The 21,436-nt window shown below is 46.2% G+C and overlaps 1 protein-coding gene across 2 annotated transcripts; it reads left to right on the forward strand.

Annotated features, from left to right (window-relative positions):
• Positions 1 to 1,221: 1,221 nt before the first annotated feature.
• On the forward strand, positions 1,222 to 7,444 carry RBP5 (retinol binding protein 5). Of its 2 annotated transcripts, XM_070407917.1 has the most exons (5): positions 1,222 to 1,291; positions 1,394 to 1,506; positions 1,798 to 1,976; positions 5,819 to 5,920; positions 6,422 to 7,444. In XM_070407917.1, exons 2-5 carry the CDS (start codon positions 1,434 to 1,436, stop codon positions 6,473 to 6,475), a joined length of 408 nt encoding a protein of 135 aa, XP_070264018.1. In that variant the 5' UTR covers positions 1,222 to 1,291; positions 1,394 to 1,433; the 3' UTR covers positions 6,476 to 7,444. The 2 variants fall into 2 exon arrangements, with proteins under 2 accessions (XP_070264018.1, XP_070264017.1); XM_070407916.1 differs by lacking the exon at positions 1,222 to 1,291 and having other exon boundaries at positions 1,335 to 1,506.
• The last annotated feature ends 13,992 nt before the right edge of the window (positions 7,445 to 21,436 follow it).

Here is a 21,436-nt window from a genome sequence, read left to right on the forward strand (position 1 = left end):
AAGACGTCAACGGAGACCTGAGGGAGGCGAGGAGGAGCAGTACCGCGTCACCCCACCCCCACCCCCCAACTCTGCATTAACCTCTTTACACAGTCCATTCCATCAGCAAGTCCCTACTGCGCGCCTCCTGGGAACCGTGAAGTCAAACCCACAGCCTGAACCCGAAAGACCCTAGCATTTCAGTTCCCAGCCCCAGGTCTTTCAGGAAAACACGGGGTGATCAGCAGGGCGGCGGAAAGGGCTTTGGAACTGAACGAAAAGTGAGATTTGTGTGCCGCGCACGCACGCACACACACACGCACACACCTATCGAGGCAGTCCACCACTGGGTGTAATTTTCCCCACTGCCTACCCTCCCTGCCTTCCTCTCCCCGAATTCCCCACCTTAAACCATCATAAATCAGCCCATTGATTCTGAAGCCAGAGAAGTTGGTAGGTTGGGGGCGGGAGGTGGGGCACAAAATAATTGAGGCACACCTCCCTCCACCATGGGAATACTGGTAAGCTTGGGCTGTCTGAGGGCTGAGGCACTGGGAGGTAGAGGAGGCCGGGGGAGGGGGGGGGGGGGGTAGGTATCATCAATGACTCCACAGGGAGAAGGAAACCCCTGGGTCCCAGGCCAAAGCGTGTAAAATTCTCCAGAATAGCCAACCAACCTCCTCCCTCACCTTCCGCTCTGGACTCTGAACTCAACACCTCATCAGGCTGCCCACCGCCCCCTCTGTGCTTAGCACGAGCAGTTTCTCCACCTCCTTCCCAGTGGTCTTATAGGACAGAGCCTGGAATGCAGCTAGGGGAGGTGTCTAGAGGAGTTGTGGGGGCCAGCGCGATAGGATTTGCTTCACTTTGGCTCGTGGTCAGCTGGCTGTCCTCCTTCTTCCCCCACCTTCTCCCCTCATACTTTTCAGGATCCCCAACTCAGCCCCAGGATCTCAGAATATTGTTGGAACTCATCCCTGGGTAAGCCTGGAAGAGCCCACACTCCACACAGCAAGACCAGCTCCTCCCAGGGGGACACCATCTCCCCAGGGCTCTGGAATCGTTCCCAAGCCTCCCACAAATGGGCTGGAAGCCAAGCTGACCTTTGGAAAGGCTCAAGTTTTGGATGACTGACAGCCCCAGATCCTGCTCCAGGTTCCTTCCTCAGGAAAAGCCGAGGTCCAGCACGACCTTGCCAAGTCCCTGCCCCTCCTTCAGGCAGCAAACACCACCCCAAACTCATCATGAGAGGAGGGAGGAGGTCTGGTAGGAGCTCTTATTGCAACAGAGCCCCGGCGCTATAAAAACCCTGGTAAGCATAGACCTTTACACAAGCCTGTCTCTGTGTGTGGAGGCCTGGCGGGAGTCTCTCCTGCCAGACAACACCCCTCCCTCCTCACCCTGTCTCCTATAGTCTCCTAAGATCTCCATCTCCATCTTGGCCAGCCCGGACAATGCCTCCCAACCTCACCGGCTACTACTGCTTTGTCTCACAGAAGAACATGGAGGACTACCTGCAAGCCCTAAGTAATGGCCTCACCCCTCCCAGACCCCTCTCACTCCCCCTTTTCCCTCTACCTTCCTGCCTCACCATCCCATTGAGAAAGGGGAATGCTGGGGTTGGACCCTGTGGAAAGGCTCAGGAGCTGGCACCTCTCTTGGGATCCATCTCTAGCCAGGAGTATTTCTAGGAGGGAGAAAATCAATATAGTCCAGACCCAGCTGAGAGAAAGCTCACAGCCCCCAAGGGGCTGCTGCAGGTGGGGGAACCCTGGCTGGCTGGCTAAGAGGACACCAGCTAAGAGATCATCCCCACAGACATCAACATGGCTCTGCGGAAGATAGCGCTGCTGCTCAAGCCAGACAAGAAGATTGACCATCAGGGCAACCACATGACAGTGAAGACCCTCAGCACCTTTCGCAACTACGTTCTAGAATTCGAGGTGGGAGTAGAGTTTGAGGAGGACCTAAGGATGGTGGATGGACGAAAATGCCAGGTACCTTTCCTCAGGTTTGGGGGAGGGGAGGGGATGTGGATGAGCAAGTAGGTGCTTCTTAATAATTCGGGGCAAAGCAAAATGACCTCACCCAGCCAGAGCCAGGGGAAATGACCACCACAGCATGCTGTGGAGTCCCCAGGATAGCAGGCTCCTGGTGCGCCCCACTCCCACTCTCTCCCTGCGGGATCTTATCACCAGTCAATAGGACCAAAAGAGCAGGTCACCCTCAGGCCAATGAGCAAATATTTGCTTACCCTCTAGCCTTTGACCCTGTTCATCACCACAGTCTTTTTTCCCTTAGCCTCTATAACTTCACTCTCCTGCATTTCTTTCTGCTTCTTACATATTCCTTTTGGTCTCCTTTGCAGATCCTAGTTCCCTGTTGCTTTTTATTTTTCTAATGTAGCTACTAGAACTCTTTCAATTATATATGTGGCTTACATTCGCATTCTATTTCTACTGAACATTGCTGTTTCATATGGCTCTCATCTGTTCCTAGCCTTTCTCACTATCCCCAGCCTAACTCAGGCCCTCATTTCTCACCTGGTACCTGAAATTAGCTCTCAATCTTAACCCTTCTTTTTTTTTTTTTTTTTTTTTTTTTTTATTTTCCTCTTAAAGTATTACAAAGGGTATTACATAAGTATCCTTTTTCCCCCCCCCCGCCCTTGACAAACCACTACCCTCCCTTACCCCCCAGTGTCTTATATCCATTAGTTATGCTTATATGCATGCATACAAGTCCTTCGGTTGATCTCTTACTCCCCTCCCTCCTGCCCCCCAACTCTCTCTGGCCTTCCCACTGCAGTTTGACAATCAGTTTGAGGCAGCTCTGCCTCTGTATCTATTATTGTTCAAAAGTTTGTAATGGTCTTTATTATCCATGAATGAGTGAGATCATGTGGTATTTTTCCTTCATTGACTGGCTTGTTTCACTTAGCATAATGCTCTCCAGTTCCATCCATGATGTTGCAAATGGTAGGAGTTCCTTCTTTTTAACAGCAGCATAGTATTCCATCGTGTAGATGTACCACAGTTTTCTAATCCATTCATCTACTGATGGGCACTTAGGCTGTTTCCAGATCTTAGCTATGGTGAATTGTGCTGCTATGAACATCTGGGTGCATATATCCTTTCTGATAGGTGTTTCTGGTTTCTTGGGATATATTCCTAGTAGTGGGATCACAGGGTCAAATGGGAGTTCCATTTCCAATTTTTTGAGGAACCTCCATACTGCCTTCCATAGTGGCTGCACCAGTCTGCATTCCCACCAGCAGTGCACAAGTGTTCCTTTTTCTCCACATCCTCTCCAGCACTTGTCGTTTGTTGATTTGTTGATGATGGCCATTCTGACAGGTGTGAGATGGTACCTCATTGTTGTTTTGATTTGCATCTCTCGGATGATTAGTGACTTTGAGCATGTTTTCATATGTCTCTTGGCTTTCTGAATGTCCTCTTTTGAAAGGTGTCTATTTAGATCCTTTGCCCATTTTTTGATTGGATTGTTTATCTTCTTTTTGTTAAGTTGTATGAGTTCCCTATAAATTTTGGAGATTAAGCCCTTATCCGATATGACGTTGGCAAATATGTTTTCCCACGAGGTGGGTTTTCTTGTTGTTTTGTTGATGGTTTCTTTTGCTGTGCAGAAGCTTTTTATTTTGATGTAGTCCCATTTGTTCAGTTTCTCTTTAGTTTCAACTGCCCTAGGAGCTGTATCAGTGAAGAAATTGTTTTGGCATATGTCTGAGATTTTGTTGCCTTTGTATTCTTCTAGAATTTTTATGGTTTCCTGTCGTACATTTAAGTCCTTTATCCATTTTGAGTTTATTCTTGTGTATGGTGTAAGTTGGTGGTCTAGTTTCATTTTCTTGCATATGTCTGTCCAATTTTCCCAACACCATTTATTGAAGAGACTATCTTGGCTCCATTGTATGTTCATGCCTCCTTTGTCAAAAATTAATTGAGCATATTGGTTCGGGCTAATTTCTGGACTCTCTATTCTATTCCACTGATCTATATGTCTGTTCTTGTGCCAGTACCAGGCAGTTTTGAGAACAGTGGCTTTGTAATACAGCTTGATATCTGGCATTGAGATCCCACCTACTTTGTTCTTTCTCAGGATCGTTGCAGCTATTCGGGGTCTTTTTTTATTCCAGATGAATTTTTGGAGAGTTCGTTCTAGATCTTTGAAGAAGGCCATTGGTATTTTAATGGGAAGTGCGTTGAATGTATAGATTGCTTTGGGTAGTATGGACATTTTAATGATGTTGATTCTACCAATCCAAGAACATGGTATGTTCTTCCATCTGTTTATGTCTTCCTCTATCTCTTTTTTCAACGTCCTGTAGTTTTCTGAGTAGAGGTCTTTAACCTCTTTAGTTAAGTTTATTCCTAGGTATCTTAATTTTTTTGGTGCGATGGTAAATGGGATTGTTTTTCTGATCTCCCTTTCTGAAAGTTCACTGTTGGTGTATAGAAATGCCTCAGATTTCTTGGGGTTAATTTTGTATCCTGCTACATTGCCAAATTCATGTATTAAGTCTAGTAGCTTTTTGATGGAGTCTCTAGGGTTTTGTATGTATAATATCATGTCATCTGCAAATAAGGACAGTTTTACTTCCTCTTTTCCAATTTGGATGCCTTTTATTCCTTCTTCTTGCCTAATTGCAATGGCTAATACTTCCAGTACTATGTTGAACAGGAGTGGTGAGAGTGGGCATCCCTGTCTTGTTCCTGTTCTTAGGGGAAATGGTGTTAGTTTTTGTCCATTGAGTATGATGTTGGCAGTGGGCCTGTCATATATGGCTTTTATTATGTTGAGGTATGATCCTTCTATTCCCACCTTTCTGAGAGTTTTTATCAAAAATGGGTGTTGGATTTTGTCGAATGCTTTTTCTGCATCAATTGATATGACCATGTGGTTTTTTTCTTTCAATTTGTTTATGTGATGTATCACATTTATTGATTTACGGATGTTGTACCATCCTTGCATCTCTGGGATGAATCCTACTTGGTCATGAATCTTAACCCTTCTTTAAACCACTCTGTGTACTGTAGCCACCAGGATCTAACATGTAAAAGTGACCATGTCACTCCCTTACTTAAACCCTTTCCATGACAATCTACTACGCTCCAGGTAAGGTCATATGCTTCACACAGCACACTAGTGTCCTTCCCACATACACACTAGGTTACATCCCCTCAGAACTGTTTGCCCTCTTTCTTACTTCTGTGCTGTTACTTTCCTTGCTAGAAATTTCCCATTAGCTCCAATCTAATTAACTCCTCACTTCCTTGAAGATTTAGCTCCTCACTCCCATCCTCAACAGTCTTGCCTGGTATCATAAATATCTATTTACTGATCAAGATTCTGAGCTCCCTGTTTAGCAGGGTCTATCTTATAAGTATTGCTTGGAATGCCCAGGCCCTCCCAGCTCTGACTCTGGGAGCTTAATCCTTCATTCTCAGGAAAGCTTCAGCTCTCCTTGAAACTGAGAAAGAGATTCCCTGATGGAACTCCCAACCTATCTCTTCTTTCCCAAAGGCCCCTCCAGGTTGACCAGAAGTATCCAGAGGGCAAAGTCTCTGTTCTTCATCACCCACTCCCCAATTTCACCCTGGTTATCCTGCTCCCTCCCTACTCTGCCCTGCAGTAGACAAACTGTGGGCCCCCCTCAGTGGCCTTTAAGAGTGGGGGGCAGGGGTCCTAAATCAGAGCAGCCTTCTCACTCAGAATGAAGGGGCTGGAGCAAGACAGTGTCTGCTGTGGTGTAAAAGGGGACAGCCCAGCCAGAGTGGAACTGCCCCTCAGTCTTCCTTTACTCCTGCCTTGCCTGTAGACCATAGTAACTTGGGAGGAGGAGCAGCTGGTCTGTGTGCAGAAAGGGGAGGTACCTAACCGAGGCTGGAGGCACTGGCTGGAAGGAGAGATGCTGTACCTGGTAAGCTGGGTGAGGTCTGGGAAAAGGAACCCTAATGGGCATGTCTGGAAAGGGGCCTCCAGCGAGGATTCATGTCTTTGCCCAAATCAGATAACTCTACTACTCTATCTCCTGCCCCCTCTCCAAAGAAAACAACCAAGGCAGGGGGACAAAAGCACTGGGGAACAAAAGCATATAAAAAAATTTTTTCAAAAGAGCTCTGGGGAGAGTCGAGAGAGGAAAAAATAGAGTGGTCGAGGTGGGGCCCTGGCTATAAGTCAAGTGAATGTCCATAAATCAAAACTGGAGAGATGGAGACTTCACCATTTCACATTCCCTGACCCAGCTACCTTCCTTCCTCTGGGGTGAAAAGTTGAAGGTCTGGACAATGATACAATCCCTCATGCATCAAATGCTCTAGTTGATGTATCCTGAGGATTAAATGGAGGTCAAGGACCTTGAGAAAGGAGCTCCAGCTGGCAAGAACATTCGTTTTCCTCAACTTTCCTTCTTTATCCCCAGGAACTGACCGCAAGGGATGCAGTATGCAAGCAGGTCTTCAGGAAGGTCAAGTAGCCAGAGAGGAGCTGAGGGCCACTCCAGACAGCACCAGTCCCCAGACTCCTCGTGTTTGTGCACCTTCAAGCCCAGATTGTCCCAGGTCACCAGTCCCTTTCTCAGGCCCTTACCCTCCCGCCGAGTCCCTCCTCAGCCCTCCCCACGTTAATCTATAACTTGCAGCCCCTAAGGCCAAAGTTCTTTCTTTCTCACACTCCACTGCCCAATAGTGACCTTATATCCAGTTCACGGTCTGGCCTCCTGGATAAAAGAAACGGGCAGAGAGGAAATGAAGCTAGAGAATAACCAATCTCAACTCTCTTTATTTTCCATCTAAGAAAGAACGAAGTGTTGAGCATTTGAGGGTTAGTGAAAAGTCTATCCCGGAGGACCTTTTGGAAAACTGTGACTGGGGTTCAAGAATTTAAGAGTCTTTTTGTCTATGTCCTTGTCCTTATTTTGGAAAAAGCCTCATATGCTCAACAGAACCAGGCCCAAGGCACTGAACAGAGTTCAGTTTACCAACATCTGAATGCATCCTGGCTATGGTATACTTTCATCCTACATGTTGGGGAAGAAGGAGGTGACTGGGGTAAGACTCTTTGTGCAGTACTGGGAGGAGGTTGAGAAGCTTCTAAATAGTGGCCTGGCCTCCATGTCTACTTTGAGAAGGATAGGCAGCAAGAAGGCCTGAAAAGGGAAACAGGTGGAAGATACAAGGCCAAGGGCTACAAAGATGAGGATCATGGAGGTGTGAAGGCAACAGTAAGAGAAAGACCAATAGGCCTGGCTATAGAGACCCTCTGCTTAAAGGCTAACAAAAATGGGGACAGAGAATAAGAGGAGAACTGAGAACACCAAGACCCCTCTCTTAGAGTTCTGGAATCACTGCCCTGGAAAACAGCCCCGAGGACAGGCCCTATTCATGTTCATGGCCAGCTCTAACCTCTAGCACCTCCCTACCTCCAGTGGCCTTGGTTCTTTCAGAATAAAAGTACTGTAGGTCAAGAGTCAGAAAGAAGAGGATTCGGTGTGGGGTGGGGACAGAGTCTGGCTGGGGTGGGGAGGGAAAATTGTTGGAAAGTCCCTGGCTTGTGCTCATTAGATGAACACTTCTGCCCCCTGTAATGGCTCTGCCCCACACACATTCAGGACAGTCACTGGGGCTCCGGCCAGAAGAACTAGGCTTGCAACACTGACCCTACCACACACTCTGGAATGCATTTGGAAAAGAGCGAGAAAAGAACTCAGAGGAGAACTGGAAAGCTTATTCCTTGCCCAGACTCTCTGCAGAGTCACCCGGCCAAGTGGGGAGGAGAGAGAGCCTCCTCTCAGACAAACTGCCCAGCAGAAGTGCCAAGGGCTACTGGGCCCTACCTTGTCCCTTTCCAAGGTAGAGAGAAGCTGAAGGAGGATGCTCCATGTGTATTCACCCATTACCTAAGTCACCAGGTCAACGCAGTGTCCCAGCCACTCTGCGTTCACAGTGCATATCCAAGCCTCTCCCCAAAGGACTGTTCTCTGTGCTCTTTATGTTAGTTCAGTGCCCCTCACGGGAGTCTTGACAGAGGGCCTGACCCCGAAGCTTGGAGGCCTCCATGGTGACTAGCAGGCCCAAATAAAAGCAGCCTCAATCCCCCAAAACTCCTGTGACATGAGTATCCTCATCCTCCACTCGATCCCACCCCTCCAGGAGCCAGAGCCCTGAAGACCCGCAAAGGAGCACAATCAACCAGAGGAGGACTGAGCAGCTTCAGAGCCATTTACAAGGGGGTGGGAGCCGGGACCTACTGAGACTAAGAGCTCTGCTGCTGTTTCCCCCTATGGGCAGCAGGGGGCGCTTCTCACCACAGTGGGAGCCAGAGACCCACCAAGTTGTCCTCCCTTCTCTGCCACCTTCTTGGATATTCCATTCCCCACTGGACACACACACACACACACACACACACACACACAGCGGACTTCCCAATCTGCATGCTCACTCTGATAATACCCCTACCCTCCTTCAAATCAGGCTGCTCCATTCATTCTGATAGAAAAGATGGTCACCAGAAGCACCAACATGTGAGTAAGGAAAGGACAGGGGAGGAGGCAACAGCCATAGATGGATGGGTGGATGCCAAGGTGGGTTTCACCCCAGCCCTTCGGGGGGAACACAGGGTGGGTCCTGAGACAGACTTTGATTTTTTTTAATTTTTTTTTTTTTACCAGAGTCTTTGGTCCCAGAGAAATGATCAGGAATCCAAGATGTTTATTTCCATCTGAGATAAGGGCTGGCACCCATCTAAGCCAGCCCTATGCCAGGCCCCTATCCCACTTCCACTCCACACAGCTGAGATAGCATCATATAGTTACCAACAACTTTCTTGCCTGAATGCCAAATGATCCTTTAGGTCAGTGGTTCTCAACCTTCTGGCCCTTTAAAATTTAAAGTTTAAATGCAGTTCCTCATGTTGTGACCCAACCATAAAATTATTTTCGTTGCTACTTCATAACTGTAATGTTGCTACTGTTATGAATTGTAATGTAAACATATGATATGCAGGATGGTCTTAGGCGACCGCTGTGAAAGGGTCGTTCGACTGCCAAAGGGGTCGCGACCCACAGGTTGAGAACCACTGCTTTAGGTCAATCCAGACACTTCTGCTCAGAAGAAACTGGCCAACATGGGCAGGAGGACAGGAGCAGGTGTGTGTCCTCTGAAGCAGAGGACCACATGCTGCCCAAGGACTCAGGCTCCATGTTCTGGGAGGAGGCCCAAGAGGAGGCAGGAGCAGCAAAGTCTAGCTGTGTACCCCTCCCTAGCTGACCCCCTCTCCCCGCAGCCCACATGTCCAGCGAGCTCAGGCAGAAGCAGGAAATCCCTCAACCCTAAATCACAAAGGCCATCCCAGCCAGGAGGCTGACCCTGGAAACTCTTGGAGGCCACTGCAAATCCTAGGATCCCAACAAAGAGCACAGGCCTGTCCACATTGACCCCTTTTCCCAACCCAAATGCTATCCCCTAAGAGGCAAGAACCCTATCTGGTTTAGGCTTAAATAACCAAAGGTCAGTAAGAGGCCAGCAGTCCCTGATGTGGCTGAGGATAAAGATGAGGGTGGGGGCTGCCCCTGGCTATGGCCTGGTCCTCCCCTCCCCTCCTTCCTGCCCTTCCACAGACTGCTCTTCCCTCTGGCGTTCACTGCTCCTGCCCAGCCTAGGGACGACCTCCAATACCCACACCCAGCTCTCTGGGACATCTCTCCCAACTTTCCCCTCTCAATCAAGATAACACCCATGCCATAGGGTCCCTGAGCACTGACCTGGAGTCACTCCAAGGCTGTGTCATGTATGGACAGTTGAGGATGGGGGAGATCTTGCAGGTACAACAGGAAGGGAAAGGATGAGGAGGCCAAATGGGCAAATGAATGGGCTCTGTGCAGGAGCCCATTAATTGGGAGGGAGTTTTACACAGTGATCAGGTGAACAGGCTCTAGTGTCAAACCACCACCTCTTACTAGTGGTGTGAGAATATACAAGCCACTAACCTATGGTAAAACCACATTTGCTGGTCATGCAAGGCAATTCCAAGGGTTCCTCCTTCCTCCCAGGAATATTCCATGTAAAATTGCTCAGCATGTGACCTGGAATCGAGTAAGCATTGATGAAGTTAGCTGTTATTACCTTTACTATCTCCTTCCTCTTAACTAGATGATTGAAATTCCCTTAACTGGAAGCAAAGCCTTGTATTCTACAGTTAATGTTAAAGAGGGCTCATGCCTCTGAGGTCACACAGTGGGTTATATTCATACCCAAGTATAACTGACTGATACCAAGGATTGAGAGATAGTACAGGCCTCACCGTGACTGGAGGTGACAGGGATGGAAGGGAGTCGTTGCCTCCCTCTAAAGCTTCAGAACCAGAATCTCTCACTGTATCCCATAGTCCCCTCACCCCCAGGAGGACAAGTGTGCTGTCCCAGACTGCACCTCCCTACAGAGCCCCTATGGAGTCAGTTGAGCAGAGCCATTAGGCTCCACCCTCACCTGAGTTCCTCTTGGACTCCTCCCCCACAGTACACACTGAAGCTACACCATTCAAGGGGCTGGACCCCCATGGCAGGGGCTGTGTCCAGGCCCCAGACTTCTCTAGTTACCAGCTGCAGGTGCAGCCACTTTCCCTCGACCTGTTCTGGCTCCTTACCCTCCTTCCCCATGGATGCCAGCACCCTCGGCTCTGTCCTGGGGTTTTTCCTCATGCTTTCCTCTTGCCTGAGAGTCCTCCAGCCTCCTACCCCTGATCCCCTGCAGCATACCTCCTGTCATCTTTCTACCCTAATGAAGCCCCAGGAATCCTTCCAATCGTACCTCCGTTTGGACCTCACCAGCCCTCGCTCCCTACCCTGGACATGACCCAGTATGCAGAGGATTGACTTGAGTATCAACTGCACAGTGTTCCTTTTATACCAGTGTGTGTGACCATCATGCATCTGTCTCGCACACGTCTCTTCTACGTAAGGTGTGTGGGGACAGGTGTGTGTATTGTCAGTGTGGCTTTCCATCCACTGTTCTCGAAGACTGCTGAGAACCAGCACCTTCTTTTCTCTTTGCTTCATGCATGTGACAACAGCTGAGGGTATTCATTGACTCCGGCAGAGGGGCTGGGCAGAGCTAAAAGCACTGCTTGAGGAGTCACCGTGATCTTGGGCAAAATCTTTCACTCTGTGTGACTTTGTTTCCTCACAGGACTGGCCTGCTCTGCTTTGATGTCTGTGAATGATCTACTCTCTTGTCTTTCACTCCCACCTCCTCTCCTTCCCGGCTATTTTCAGAAAACCCTGGCTGCCTGTCCTTGACCCAGCTGTAAGGAAACTATCGTCTTGTTTAATAAAGCTTATCCTTCCAGCTCCCTGATGGAGATAGAGTCTCAACACAGGAAAGGGCAGCTGGATTGCAAAGCACTCCTCCTCCACCAGGTGGCTCCCTTTACCAACGCTACCGCTCACCTCTCCCTTCTCTTTCCCACTTTTTTTCTTAATAGCACAGATGGGATAAGGGTGCACCTCTCTACTACTTTCTTTCTGAGTAGCACAGATGGAACAAGGGGGCACCATTTGAATAAGGATTTATTAAAGTCTTGGCAGAAACAAAGGAAACTAAAGCAGAGAATAATATACCAAGTTGATTATCTAAAAATAGAGGCCCAGTGCACAAATGCATGCACCAGTAGAGTCCCTCATCCCCCGAGGGGTCCTGGATTATGAGAGTGCACAGGCCAGGCTGAGGGACCCCACGGGTACACAATCGGGGCGGGGGAGGGACATGGAGGCTGGCCAGCTGAGGAGGGACAGCAGGAGGGCTCCAGGGCATGTCCAGCCTATCTCGCTCAGTCCCCATTGGCTGGACCCCAGCAGCAAGTTGATCTATTGGTTGGAGCATCTGCTACCTGGTGGTCAGTGCACGTCATAGCGAGTGGTTGAGCAGCCTTAGCATATCATTAGCATATTACACTTTGATTGGTTGAACGAACAACCAGATGACCAGACACTTAGCATATTAGGCCTTTATTATATAGGATACAAATGCAGCTTCACCTATAAACTCCTCATGTGAAAGGAAGGGATGGTGCAGGATACAGCAGAACAGCCTTGCTATTAGCAAGCAAGGCACATACACAGTATGGTTAAGGAATCCTTTACTGAAGGACTTGACTTCAGGCTTCAAAGTCCACCCAAAGCCCCGGGATGGGAGATTTGGAAGTGGAACCTCCAGCCTCTGAACTTGCCCTTTGGACAATCTGCTGGTGTGAGACCACAGTCCTAGGTTCTCTGGAGTCACTAAGGTTACCTTCCCCTAGGGTGGGAGGGCTCCTCCTTCCTGCCCATCCCCTCTCTTTGTCCACAGCTTCGTGGTAGTTTGTAACCTTTGCTATCCCCCCCCCCCCCCCCCCCCCCCCCGCAAAGCCCCAGTCCTCTTGTGTTTTGTCTGCTGTAAGTCATTGTTTAATCTGTGCAGTCTTATTCCTTGATGGTGATGGGTGAAGGGGCCCTTCAGATCTTAGGGTGGAAGAGGAAAGAGAGGGCCAGTATCCCCAAGGGCACTGTGGCTTCAGGTTAATCCATCTGAACTACAGTCCTACCTGGCAAAAATAACATCCTGCCTACTGACCTTCTGCATTTATTGTACTAAAATGACATATCTACTTCTGTGATAGCCAGCCTCTGAGATGGCCACAGGGATCCCTGCTCCATGACATTCGCATCCGCGTGGTGTCCCCTCCCATACTGTATCAGGGTTGGTATGTGTGACCAACTGAATATGATATGATACTATGAAGTGATACTATGCCACGTCCAAGGCTAGGTTATAAAAGACATTTCAGATTTTCTGTTCGATGTTGTGTCTATAGCTTAAAATTTGTTAAGAAGATAGATCTCACCCTATCCAGTTCGGCTCAATGGATAGAGGGTCGGCCTGCGGACTGAAGGGTCCCGGGTTTGATTCCGGTCAAGGGCACATGCCAGGATTGCAGGCTTGATCCCCAGTAGAGGGCATGCAGGAGGCAGCCAATCAATGATTATCTCTCATCATTGATGTTTCAATCTCTCTCTCCCTCTCCCTTCTCTCTGAAATCAATAAAAATATATTTTTTAAAAAGATAGATCTCATGTTAAGCATTCTTACCAGAATTAAATAAAAATCTTTTTAAAAAGACATTTTGGCCTCAGCCTTGTTCTTTCTATCTTAGATTACTCTGGGGAAGGTCAGCTGTCATGTCATCAGGACGCTCAAGTGTCCAATGAAGAGGGCTGTGTGTCCAGGAACTGAGGCCCCTGCCCACAGCCCTGTCAGCCAGCCATCTTGGAAGCAGCCCCCCCAGCCCCAATCAAACTGAAACCGGACAACCAATGGGTCAGGGTTGCCTGTCACTATTTGAGCCAATTAAGCAGAGACAGGGTTGAATCATTTATGAGTATTTATTCCAATAATGCCAGCGGTATGGGAGAGCAGTAGGTCATTCACAAAAATCTGTTTTCCCCTTCCCCATAAGCCAGCTGCTTATTTTGGGTAGAAGGACAAAGATTACATGGGAAAGTAAGAATTACGGGTATGGGAAAGTAGGCAAGGTATAATGGTTACAGGTTGCAGACAATGCGGGCTGGGGGTGGGGAGGGGTGGTGGAGGAGGTCATGGAGAGCAGATGCCTCCAGGTGCCTCTAGGACCAGATTACAAGCAATAGGGGCTGGGGGTCGAAAAGGGCGGGCAAAGGGCTGGCGCCTCCGGGACTAGATTGTTTCAGCAACAAGGTTGTTAATCTTTCCATAATGATAGGCAGTTCTCAGGAAAGGAGGTTGGACTGCATTCCGATGTTGGCTCCCATGTCCTGGGGCGTACAACTCTCAACTAGGTTTTCTCTAATCACACTAGAACAATCACATGAGCATGATTAATATTTCTTATAATTATAGCGTCCCCACTATTCCATTTCTGCTCCTAACATTCCTCACTGCTATTTCTCTCATCTCATATCTATGAGATTAGTTTTAAGTGAAAAGTCTCATCCTGCTGGACTGCATTGGCTTCTGCCTTGAAAGCAGTTGGCAGGGATGGAATATAGAGAATGCAGGATCTAAAATGAGGAAGACATTGAATACAGCAGCAAGCAGTCAAGCTACAAAAATAAACAGGAGAAAAATGAAGCCTGATTCTCTAGAATTGCCTCCCTGACCTGGCTAAGCTCTTGATTTACCCCAGGTATTGTCGTTATTAGAAGTGGCATTCAGGGCTTTTACTTTGCTACCAGTCAGCTGGGCCACTTCTACCTTAAGGGAGCCTACCATTACCAGCATAACAAAAATGGTAAAGCAATATATTCAGCAGGACTCCCAGTTGGAGATCGCCGTTGCAGTCCAGTGCCACGGCTGTGAGAAGATCCCTTTTGGTTCAGACCCTGTGATGTTTCTGGGGCATAAAGACAGTCAGTCGTCCTAAGGAACAAGGCCTCCCAGTCCTGCTGGCAGGGATATATGAATAAATAGTTACCCCACATATCAAAAACCACCCAGCCGGCAGCTTAGTATGTCCATTACCGTAAGGGAGGGTGAAATTATCAGAACAGTTCATATTGTAGCTATTAGATATTAAAAGACAATATAGAGCAACCAGTAAAAGTCAGACATTTGCCACAGGAAGTCCTTCCCTATGCAGGACAGCAGGTGGCAGCACCAGTGGGAATTTCAAAAATAACAATCCAAATGCTGAAAACATGTTTATGCACTTCTTACACTCACACCCATGGACTTCGGCTTTCTCTCCACCTTCCCCAACCCTCACATCACAACTTTGAAGACTGTCCCTTCTCCCTGCTTCTGCCCTTTGCCCCTTCTCAGTCAATGAGAAACAAATTCCAATGGAGGGGAAAGAGTTGAGACAGTGGGACATGAGGTGTCTTCAGACATGAGCTCCCCAAGGTTGAAAGAATCATGCCTGGCCTAAGCTTATATCCAAGAGCAAAAAGTTCTTCATTGATTACACGGCCTAAAGATGCCACTGGAGCCAGGGTCTTAGCATCATTTTCAGGATCCAGGACCTCATCCTTTTAATCTTGTTTGCCTTAGAAGGGGCCAACTGGTCACAATTATCATTTTAAATACATTTATTTTATAATTATTAAAGTGATTTAATAACATCACATAAATTTCACTAAACAGAGAAACATTTTTTAAGTCACCCATAGCCTTATACTCTAATATGGTCACAGTTGTTTTATTTCTTTACTTTTTAAAATATATTTTTATTGATTTCAGAGAAGAAGCGAGAGGGAGAAAGAGATAGAAACATCAATGATGAGAGTGAATCATTGATCTGCTGCCTCCTGCACACCCACACTGGCGAATGAGCTCACAACCCGGGCATATGCCCTGATCGGAAATCAAACCTTGACTTCCCGGTTCATGGGTTGATGCTCAACTTCTGATCCATGCCGGCTGGGCCGGTCACAGTTGTTTTAGATTGTTCTCGTGTTTCTATTTTTGCGAACATTGTGTACTTACAATTTTGTAGATTGTTCCCTTTATTTCTTTTATTCAATCCTCTTAACCTATATTTGGGGACCCATGCATAGAGCAGATGTAGCCTTGGCTCATTATGGGCTCACATTAGCTAAGGGAAAGGGGAACAAAATAGATGATTGAAGGACTAGAAATAACCAACTGTCTGGGTTTGCCTGGAACTGAACCAGTTTTGGGATTGAAAGCCCTGTGTCCCAGGAAACCCCTCAGTCTCAGATAAACCAGGACAATTTCTAATAGGTCACCCTTTTAGCAACAAGTCCCCCAAATTAATCCCATTTAGGGTCCAGAATTCCATTTCAATTTATCTATTGGCCTTTAGCTATACCTTTTTGCCTTTCTTTTTTTAATTTTTCTTTTTTAGTGATCACTCTAGGGCAGTTGGACTCAAGCTTTACACCCTTAAAAATTATTGAGAACCCCCAAAAGCCCTTATCTGTGTGGGTTATATCTATTCGTATTCACTGCATAAAACATTAAAACTGAGAAAAATTTAAAATGTAAGGATAAATAAGCACATGTTCCATTAGTTGTGAAGGGACGATGCTGACATACCTCGCATAGCCTCTGGTCACGCCCTGATACATTCATGAGAGAAAGAGAGAGAAAACAGCAAACAACATCTTAGTATTGTTATGAAAATAATTTTGGCCCCATAATCCCCTTTGAAGGATCTCAGGGATCCCCAGCGTTCCCCAGACCACAAACAGAAAACCACTGCTCTAAAGAGAACTGCATCCTTCACTTTTTTAGTCTTTTTAGACTTACTGTTGAACGACGAAACTTCGTTACCACATACTAGTAAGTCTCCCCTCATCCTTTATGCTATGGTTTCCATGCATATTAAATCTACACATGTTATAAAGTTCACAATGCAATGTTATAATTTTTGCTTTAAACAGGCATATGTATTTTAAAGATATTAAGAAAAATACATATTTTATATTTACCCACAAATTTACCATTTCTCTTTATCCATCCAGAGACTCTGTTCTTCCATCTGGATTTCTTTCCCTTCAGCCTGAAGAAGTTTAGCGTCTCTCTTAATGCAGGTCTGCTGATGACAAGTTTTCTAAGTTTTCTTTCTATCTGAAGATGCTTTTATTTCATCTTCTTTCTTGAAGAATATTTTTGCTGGGAAAGCAACCCTGAGTTGATGCTTTTTCCTTCCAGTGTTTTGAAGAAGTTGTTCCACTGCTTTCTGGTCTGTGCTGGTTTTGATGAGAAAGCAGTGACATTGAAAATGTGGTGCTGTGATTGCGATGTGTTCTTTTTCTCTGGATGCCTTCAAGATTTTCTTTTTATCTTTAGTTTCCAGCAGTGTGACTTTGATGGGCCCATGTGTGCTCTTTTGTTTATTTTTAGTTCTGCTTTGAATTTATTGAACTTCTTAAACCTGAAGATAGATGCCTTTTTCAACAGCTGGGAAATTTCCAGCCATTATTTCTTCAAATATTTTTTCTGCCTCATTCTCTTCTCTCCTTCTAGCATTCCAAGAACATGCATATTAGAGGGTTTTTTTTTTTAATATATTGTTCCACTATTCCTGAGTTTCTACTCATTTAAAAAAATGCCTTCCTCTGTTCTTCAGATTGAATAATTTCTATTCATCTTCAAGGTCACTGACTCTTTCTTCCGCCATCTCCATTCTTCTATTAAGCCCTTCCAATAATTTTTTAAATTTCACATATTGCATCATTCAGTTCTAGAATTTACATTTGGTTCTTTCTTAAAGTTTCTATTGCTCACCAAGTCAGTGTGGCTCAGTGGTTGATCCCCAACCTATGAACCATGAAGTTGTGGTTCAGGGCACATGCCTGGTTTGCAGGCTCGATCCCCAATGCGGGGGTATGCAGGAGGCAGCCAACCAATACCCTGGTGGGTATAGTGCTAATGATCTCGCTAGACCTATCAGAGTCAACAACAATAAAGTGAATCAGTGATGAGTGATTCAAATAAAGTGATGCAGGGTGGGTGGCAATCAATGCAGAAGTCACCAGTATTGTTAGGGCTGCTAGGTGTTTAGATGGCTGGATGACAAAGGAGTAGCTATAGTGAAACATAATCAGAGAAACAAAGGACTATTATACTATGGGGTCCCTACCCCTTATGATCTAGTGGTTGGTTCAGCACCCCTCCTTCTAGGACAGATCCCTGTGGGCTCATGCTATGGCCCCTCTGGGTCATGGGCTGGCTGTTCCAGCAGGACCTGGCTTTTTACTTGCAGGTGTCAATAGAAAGTTTCCTCTTCTGGGGTTTCATTTGACTCCTCCCTCAACTGACAAGAAGTGGCCCAACCTGGACTTCTAAACACCATGGGCCAAGCAGTCCACAGCCAGCCACCTGACCTGCTCTGACATCCAATGAGAACACAGGACCTCAAACACCAGCTGAACCTCCAGGTTTCCAGCTCAGGGCAAGGAGGAGCAGTGCAGACCAGAACTGAGGAGGAGTCCACGGAGGTGAATTCTACTGCCTGCACCAAAGGCTTCCCTTCTTCCCCACCTCATATGAACGAGGTCGGGTCCTGGTGCTGCCACATGGCCTTCGCCCTTCTCCCCAGAGCACCCGGCCTAGACAAGAAAGGCAGAGGTAGAGAACCACGAGCATAAAGAAATGGAAATAGAGGCTTTGAGAAAGAGAATTTAAAAACAAAAAAATAGGCAGCTGGCCTGGTCCCCAGAGAACTTTCTTTAGCTTTTCCTTCAGTTAAGTCTGATGGTTGGTGGTTAAGAGGTTTTCCCGGTCTCAGAAATGTCAAGCCTCAATTGGGGTAAAAATCAGCTCCAATATTTCGGTCATCCCCACGCCAGACCACAGTGGAGTCTACTCTGGAGATTTAAAGTCGTGTTGATAAGCACTGTATTTCCAGTAACTTTCTGCTCCTCCTGCTCCCCAGAGCCTTCCCCAGCTAACAGCCCCGTTGCCTCGTCCAGGCCAAGCCCTCTCCCTCAGCCTGGAGTGAGGGACCTGACTCACAATTGTAGATGAGAGACCTAATGTGTCCAATATTTACACTTGTTAACTTGTTCTTTTCTTTTGTACATTTTAAGCTCCTCAGACCTGCCCTTTGTTCCCTCTAAATCCTCTGAAATGAAATTCTGGTGCTTGGTTTTAAACAGCAAGCCTCACAAATGCCAACAAAATAAACCTGAGCAAGATGAGGACAGAGTGTACTCCCTGTTAGCCTAGCCTTGCAGAACATCAGACAGGATTCTGCTCATACAGTTGATTCTGATAAAGTGGAGAACCAAAAACACTTCATCTCACTGGTATGAAACTACATAATCCTGTTCCATGTTGTATTTATGTCATCTTTGGAGTGTAATTTACACAAAGGAATCTTTAAAGACATTCAGACTTCAAAGATGATTGCTTTATGACCATCCCTAGTCTATAAATGTTAAAAGTCTGCAATTCTGATTGATCATTGATAACTTGTTACTCATAAAAAATTTAATTAACCTTTTACTTTCCAGAAAGCATAAATACTTGTGAGATTATTGCTTATCTGTTAAACCAGAAGAATACCTTTGGGATTCTCTTTTCCTCCTTTCAAGCATAAAGATAAAATCCCATTACTCTGTTTGATTTCTTATCAAAGATTTAAGATTCTGCAATTATTTGAATTAACTGAAGGAATCCATGCTCGGTGATCGAACAGGGAAGATAGGAACCAGCCTATGGGAAGAGCTGGAAAAGGAAAGAGAGGAGCACAGAACAAACCAATGGTTGCCAGATGGGAGAGGGGGTGGAGGGGATGGACAAAAGGCGAAAGGGATTAAGAAGTATAAATTGCCAATTATAAAAATGGTCAAAGGGATGTAAAATACAGCATAGGGAATCCTATATAATAAACCCTAATATGCAAATCAACCGAACGGCAGAATGACCACAGGAACAACCAGTCGCTATGATGCGCACTGACCACCAGGGGGCAGATGCTCAATGCAGGAGCTCCCCCTAACCCACAGGCCCTGACCCCACAGCATCAGCGGGGGGGCGGGGCTGGCGAGTGGGTGGTGCCAGGCCAGCCAAGCCAGGTGCCAGCAGGGCCCCCCTCCTGATTGCCCTGTCGATCATCCCTGCTCACCGGCCATGCCTAGGGACCCTACCCATGCATAAATTTTGTGCACTGGGCCTCTTGTATAGTCAATAATATTGTAATCACTATGGTGTCAGGTGGGTACTAAACTTATTGGGGGATCACTTTGTAAGGTATACAAATATCTAAATGTCTAATCACTATGTTGTACACCTGAAACTAATATAATATTATATGTCAGCTATAATTGAAAAGTAAATTTAAAAGGAAAAGAAAAAAGAGAGCAGTAAAACCCTGAGTTCAGTTACCTCAGGATTTGGAATTTGTCTGTGGCCTTTTTTTCACTGTTATTAGATAGTTGAGTTACAACCATATGTGTTTGTTGGGGGCAAAGGGGAGTATTCCTTGGGGATGGGGATGGAGAAAGAAGGAAAAGTCAGGTCCACACAAGCCCACAACCCAGGCATGTGGACCAACCAGGAATTGAGCCATGACCTCCTGGCCCACGGCTCGATGCTGAACCACTGAGCCACGCCGGCCGGTCAAGCCAACAATAAAAATTCTTTTTTTTTTTTTTTTTTTTTTTAAATTAAATCTTTATTGTTCAGATTATTACATTTGTTCCTCTTTTTTCCCCCCATAACTCCCCTCCTTCCAGCTCCCACCCCACCCTCCACCCTCACTCCCCACCCACTGTGTTCATCCATAGGTGCATGATTTTTGTCCAGTCACTTCCCGCATCTCCCACACCCCTTTTTCCCCCAAGAATAGTCAGTCCATTCCCTTTCTATGTCCCTGATTCTATTATAATCACCAGTTCATTCTGTACATCAGGTTATTTATTCACTTGATTCTTAGATTCATTTGTTGATAGATGCATGTTTGTTGTTCATAATTTGTATCTTTACCTTTTTCTTCTTCTTCCTCTTCTTAAAGGATACCTTTCAGCATTTCATATAATACTGGTTTGGCGGTGATGAACTCCTTTAGCTTTTCCTTATCTGTGAAGCTCTTTATCTGACCTTCAATTCTGAATGATAGCTTTGCTGGATAAAGTAATCTTGGTTGTAGGTTCTTGGTATTCAGCACTTTGAATATTTCTTGCCATTCCCTTCTGGCCTGCAAAGTTTCTGTTGAGAAATCAGCTGACAGTCGTATGGGTATTCCCTTGTAGGTAATTGAGCCTCTTTCTCTTGCTGCTTTTAAGATTTTCTCTTTGTCTTTTGCTCTTGGCATTTTAATGATGATGTGTCTTGGTGTGGTCCTCTTTGGATTCCTTTTGTTTGGGGTTCTCTGCGCTTCTTGGACCTGTAAGTCCATTTCTTTCACCAGGTGGGGGAAGTTTTCTGCCATTATTTCTTGAAATAGGTTTTCAATATCTTGCTGTCTCTCATCTTCTGGGACTCCAATGACTCTGATATTAGACCGCTTAAAAGTGTCCCTGAGGCTCCTTACACTATCTTCACACTTTCGGATTCTTTTTTCATTTTGCTTTTCCAATTGGGTGTTTTTTGTCGAATCTTTGGTTTGATTATTGTACTCCTCTGGTCTGCTATTGGGTATAATATTCTTTATTTCAGTCCGTGTATGCTTACTTTCTAATTTCTTTATCGTAGCATCGAGGGTCTCATTAGTTTTCGTGAGGCTCTGCACAAATTTATGGCAAGCCCTCAAAATTGCGATTCTTAGCTCCATATCCTCCATTTCTGTCATGTTTTTTTGTCTCCGCATCTTTTATGCTTTCTTGGTGCACCCCCTTGTGGTCTCTGTGTGCAGTCTTGTTCTAGCCAAGCCTTAATTGTTGTAGTTAACACTAGAGGGGTTTGACCACCAGGCCGGCTGGCTGTGGAAATCAGCTGTGTGGAAAACGTCTGCCTTCTGG

The sequence above is a fragment of the Myotis yumanensis genome, unplaced genomic scaffold (genome assembly GCF_028538775.1).
Source record: "Myotis yumanensis isolate MYYU_CA2020_CCGP unplaced genomic scaffold, mMyoYum1.0.hap1 SCAF_3, whole genome shotgun sequence".
NCBI lineage: Eukaryota > Metazoa > Chordata > Mammalia > Chiroptera > Vespertilionidae > Myotis > Myotis yumanensis.